The sequence below is a fragment of the Metopolophium dirhodum genome, chromosome 1 (assembly GCF_019925205.1).
Source record: "Metopolophium dirhodum isolate CAU chromosome 1, ASM1992520v1, whole genome shotgun sequence".
Classification (NCBI taxonomy): domain Eukaryota; kingdom Metazoa; phylum Arthropoda; class Insecta; order Hemiptera; family Aphididae; genus Metopolophium; species Metopolophium dirhodum.
In genome coordinates, this window is record NC_083560.1 from 51,250,209 (window position 1) to 51,256,208 (window position 6,000).

At 33.6% G+C, this 6,000-nt stretch overlaps 1 protein-coding gene across 1 annotated transcript; it reads right to left on the reverse strand.

Annotated features, from left to right (window-relative positions):
* Positions 1 to 2,030: 2,030 nt before the first annotated feature.
* LOC132936516 (uncharacterized) lies at positions 2,031 to 5,443 on the reverse strand. Its single transcript, XM_061003256.1, has 6 exons — positions 5,348 to 5,443; positions 5,215 to 5,264; positions 4,859 to 5,151; positions 4,470 to 4,740; positions 2,458 to 2,783; positions 2,031 to 2,396 (listed from the first exon to the last, which is right to left on the reverse strand). Exons 3-5 carry the CDS (start codon positions 5,092 to 5,094, stop codon positions 2,493 to 2,495), a joined length of 798 nt encoding a protein of 265 aa, XP_060859239.1. The 5' UTR covers positions 5,095 to 5,151; positions 5,215 to 5,264; positions 5,348 to 5,443; the 3' UTR covers positions 2,031 to 2,396; positions 2,458 to 2,492.
* Positions 5,444 to 6,000: the final 557 nt, after the last annotated feature.

Sequence of the window (6,000 nt, forward strand, 5' to 3'; positions counted from 1 at the left end):
TATGAATAGAAGATGTAACCAAAAGTTTATGTTTTGTAAGGACCGTGGTATGGATTTCAGTATAAATAATAATTATTACAATATTAAAATAAAATAAGAATAAAAAATGTAATCAAGGCAAAGGTAATGAATTATGCGGGGATCTATGCAACAACCAAATTATAATAATTTAATTATTATACGAAAACAATTTCATGAAAGAAAAACGTTTACGCGTCATGCAAGGAGGTTATAATATGAATATAAGATGTAACTAAAAGTTTATGTTTCATGAGGACCGTGGTATAGATTTTAGTGTCTGTTCAGAGAATACGCGTGATATCTGAGCTCGAACTCTTGGGGATTTCCACTTTGCCACCCGGTACTTTTGGGGATTCCCACTTTACTGCCCGCTGGACGAAAAAACCTCGCTTTCCAACGCTTCAACCGTCATCAAAAACTAAACTTTCGGTGCAGGCGTGACAAAATAGTATATTGTGTGGCAAGGGCGGGAAATGGCCTTCCCGCGCGAGCCACACATACTATTTTTTGTCACGCCCCTGCGTTCATGGAAAAGGTTATGCAGGGATCTATGCAACAATTATAGACTATTCTACAAAAACAATTTCATGGAAGACATTTTATTTTATTTCAAAATTACAATTTTCACTTTGTATATTTTATTATTGTAACTGATAAGATTATTATACAAATTGCGTGAAATAAACTTACTAACGCATCGTTCGACGCACTGATCTAGGAACAGTGCAAATTAAATATGTTAAAATGTTTATGCGTTACGCAAGGAGGTTATACTATACATTTAAGATGTAACCAAAAGTTTATGTTTTGTAAAAACCGTGGTAGGTATACATTTTAGTTTCTGGTTGTGCAGGGGATACGCGCCCGGCGCCCGGCACTTTTGGGGATTTCCACTTTACCGCCCGACACTTTTGGGGATTTCCTCTTTTCCGCCCGGCACTTTTGGGGATTTTCTCTTTTCCGCTCGGCTTTTTTGGGAATTTCCACTTTGCCACCCGGCACTTTTAGGAATTCCCACTTTACTGCCCGCTGGACGGAAAAACCTCGCTTTCCAACGCTTCAACCGTCATGAAAAACTAAACTTTCGGTGCAGGCGTGACAAAAAATATGTTTATTTATATTATAAGAATATTAGATGGAATGTAACAAAAATAAGCAACTATTATTATTATTTGTCCCGCCCGACGTTGCCTGTGCCAAATATTTGTTCTTTTTTTTTTATAAATATATATTTTGTAAAAAAAATGTGTATACCACATTTGAAATAATTATATTATAATACCTAGTAATTTAATATGTAACCAATGGCAATCCTATAAATAAACAATCTTTTAGCTATCTGGGTATAGGGATTGAAAAAATAAACTATAACTCTTCTTTAAGTCTCAAGGAATCTATTAGTATAACTTTTTATCTAAAACGGTACAGTAGTTTTTTAGTCTATAAACTTGGGATAAACGAACGCTTGTTTAAAATATAGTAAGCAAATATCAAAATTATAAGCTTAAATTATTATATCCTATCAATTATATTATATTATGTAACTGTAATGGCAACCGTTTATACCTATACAAAAATCCCATTGAAAAAAAGCCTTTGAGTTATTCCCGGATTTTCCAATTTTCCGAGCACCTTTTCCAATTTTTCTTTCCATAAAAACGTCATTGAGACTATAACAAACATTTTTAAAAAAAATTAGCCAAATTGGTCCAACCGTTCTTGATTGATGCGATTACCAACAGACGGCTTTTAATTTATATTTTATTGGAAGGTTCTGTTAATCTGTTCTCTATGGTTTAAACTATTATTAGTTTTTAAGTATAGATACTAAGTATTGATACTAGTATTGGGAAATAAAATAAAAACTCTACAAAGTCAATATCGGTATCAGTATAGTACTTTATTGGGCCACAGTGACAACAATTATCCATAGGCCCAAGTAAATAAATAAATTCATTTTGGCTCTTAAATAAATACAAGCCAATGGTTCAACTGTAGTGAAGACCAACTCAGATCAAATGTTGAATTTAATGAATCAAACTCAATGGTGTCATAGTTGCACAAATAAATTTATATAATAACAGATAAATTGAAAAAAAAACAACATTAAGTAATATTTAACATATGATGCAATGTACAATGTTTGCGATGAATTATGTTTCACATATTATGATATTATATTAAGAACAATAATACGTATTGGAATGTTAATAAAACATCTGCACTGCACTGCAGAATTTCTCTAGATGCTGGTTCACCTGGTAGACGGCTAATGAATCGCAGGGCTTATTATGGCCCAAGAGCTAGCACCATGCTAGGGACCTGCTCACGGGGCTTCTACCAAACGTCAGCAAGTCACAAAGCACTACATCTGCCTGTGCACAATAAACAAATAAATATTATGTTCATTAAATTAATAGAAAAATGTACACACACCTGGACACCATTGATCCAGCATGACTCATGGTTCATCATGACTTTTTTGGTATTTCTGATGCTTCTAGTGATGTTGCAATCACTGTTGCATCTTCCTCAGGTTGTTTTTCTTCCCTGTTGTCCTCATTAGAATCTGTAAGGTTCTTATTTGGCTGAACCTTCTCTTTGTTATCGTTTATCTCCCCTACATCATCATTCATCTTTTCATTATCTTCCTCCAATTCCAGTTCATCTGCCACGTCAATTACCACAGCTTGGGGCTCTAGGAGTGATCGACGGTTGTTGTGCTCACGACCTATTCGGTGAGAAAGCGCTCGTAAGCGTTCCTGTTTTATTAGCATTGTAAACAAACAAAAATATATAAATAAATAATTTTGTCAGGATGTATATTTTGTTTGTCTTAGCAGTGAATTTATTGCAAAAAGTGTTCTATTCACTGGAATAGGATTTAGAATATGGATTTTAAGTTTACAAAATATTAAACAATATTTTTTTATTTAATTTTTTTTATATAAAGCCTCTAGTATAAACTATGATAGTTTCACAATTACCTAATTAAATAATATTAATACATAATTATAAGAGCCCGGAATTATATGCATTTGCATGTTTGTATTAAGTGTATGCACGTGTAGGAGGTTTTAAAATGTCCACGGTTCATATTACACCAAATTTTATACTGCATATTTGTTCATAAATTTATATAACATGTGTTTTTACTTTTTAGTAAATTTTAATTTAAGATGAATACATTTTAGTAATTTTAAAGGAGAAAAAAATCGTTGACAATGTCTATTGTCATATTTACAACACTCCGTGAGATTGGAGCACTTATAGATAAGATATTAACAAGAATAAATCACATACACCTGCATTCCGACATACTATGTTGTTACTTCGACGTGCACAACAAATAAGGCAGTAACTCATTTTTACAACTTTTTTTTAAAACTAATATTTACAGATGATTTTAGTTTATTTTTATTTTTATTGTTTTTTTTTTTAAAGTTTTCTGACAGTTTTAAGTATTGTATTTTAAACAACCTGTAAATCTTTGATTAAGAAAAAATTAAGATTATAAAATATTGCATTTTGATTTTTAAAGTATTACAATTTTAATTATTTATTTTGTTTCTGATAGAATATCTAGTATCTACTTTCCTTGGTGTAAAAGTGTGGTTTTTAAAAAAAAAAATCATATTTTATAATTTATTAAATAATACAAATACCTAATTGCATATTTAGATCATATTTGAGTATTTGACACTTTTTAAATTTATATAAATCCGGGCTCTAATAATTATACATAGTTATAATACATTCATGTCTTACATAAAATATTTTCATAATACAATTAATCAATCTATGCTTTATTTGAGTTAAGAATCATACAAAGCAGTGGTCAAATTGAACATGGTGGCATAATTTCACTATACGGCAGGCATACAGATGGTTGACCCTGTGGGGATGAGGGACGAGTGTTGCTTGACCACCATACAGTATGTTTCTAGATTTGAATAGAGTAAACATGCGATTACATCCATAATGGTGAAAATACTGAACATCTATTTTACTGTAATAAAGGTGTTTGGTGATAATTTAAGTGAAATAATCAGAGTAATGAGAACACCTAAGTTATAACTAATAAGCAATATCCACTAGATATAGCCACCATAAAAGGTTATATAATTTAAAGTGCACTCTTATTACATGTTATAGTTCCCACTTCGCTTAGAAAATAATGGTCTAGTTCAGTTCAGCGGTACTTAAACTTTTGGTGAAGACGGACTTCTCATGGACAACTTTTGGATATCGAGGGCCCCCTATCAAATTTTCTTTCAAATACCTTTTTTTATTCACATAAGCAAGTACATAAAAAACATTTATAATTATTTTTATTACACATGGTTTTTCATAAAAATGTAATATTTTATTTTTAGATAGAGCCGCCGCAGATCTCCAGGGGTTTATGGATAAACTTTAAATAATAAAACTAGCAGCAGCTATGATACCTGAGTAGACTCCAGTATATTTCCCACAACGGCTATCTTGGCACGTGCATCACATAATCTACGAGCATACCCATCTAGTAGGACACATGTGTCAGTGGCGGTTTTTGTCGTAGCAGTCACTGTAGACGAAATAGTCTTGTCAGCAGAGGCTGGCAATTGTGTTGATGACATGGACGTTGCAGCAAACAAGTAATCATGCTGTGCCAACGACAGGCGCTTGAGTTCGGTAGCCAACGAGTCAAGCTGTAGTTTCAGGTCAAGTTGGCTCAATCTAACAGGCAGAAAGTGTACCATAAAAATAATTAAGTAGGTATCAGTATTTACAGAAGTATATTTTTGTTAGTTAGTCATTGGTGTAGGATACAAATATAAACATCACATTATTTTACCTGGTGCACTGGACAGACGCGTCCAAACGGTCAACACACGGCCTGAGCAAACTGGCAACCAGACCGTCAGCCAGTGTGTCACGAGTAGCCTCTGATGCGGCAACGGCAGCAGCTGCCGCCTCGTCCAGGTCTTCATCGTCCGGCGAGTAGTCTGTTGTGACCGCTTCTGAACGGTTTAATGGCAAGTCCAGGGCGGTGGCACCGATAGACTCGGCTGCAGAGATTTCGTTATCCATGGACTACACGGATTCGAGTTGGATCGGGTAAGGCTGTTAAATTCGGTTTTCTGTGCACTGAACGTGTCGGATTATAATATTGTCAATAGGTACAACGATTTATGATTATATTATACTTACGGGGTATAGCTTAGGTATTAGAGCTTCACTAGTTTTGGCAAAAGGCGTGGCTGTAAGTTGTAAAACGTAGTTAAATAGTAAATAGTAAATACAAAACACAAAAATTATAATAGTGTAACGTAAAGGTGTGTACCGTACAATATCTGCGTTTGTATCAAATCGTCTGATAACAGCGGTATCGCGATAACGGACTCGCGAAATCATGAATTGTTATTCATTCGTCAGCAGGCGATGGTGACGTTCCGACAGTTACTGTTACATACAAGTATACAACTGGTGTCTGGTACAACTGTTGTATAAGGTCTATGAGTATTGTAACATTGTTATATTTGTATTGCGTTCCGATCACGGCAATCACTGATGATGGGTACAGCTGTACTACAACTACTGTACTACTGTACTACAACGCTACAACTGTAACAGTTAGTACAGACGTACTACAGTACTCTACAGTTACCTACTATACTAATCTATGCTACTGACTACAGACTGTAGAGTGTACAAGTTATAATTCACTAATCAACTTATTTATTTTATAAACGAAATACAATTACCCATTACAAGAACAGAACTGAAAGCTAAATGATAATAACAATCAAGCAAAATAAAATAAACATTAGTGAGGTCGTGAGAAGTTTACATTTGAAAGAAGACTTGATCGATCAAGCTTTGTCAAAAATTAACATCCATTCAAATTTACTATTTAGTATTTACCTTCATTCCAAGAAAAAAGTTTTTAAATGGTAACAAGAAGTGTTTTCTTGCTGAATAGATTATAATGCATAC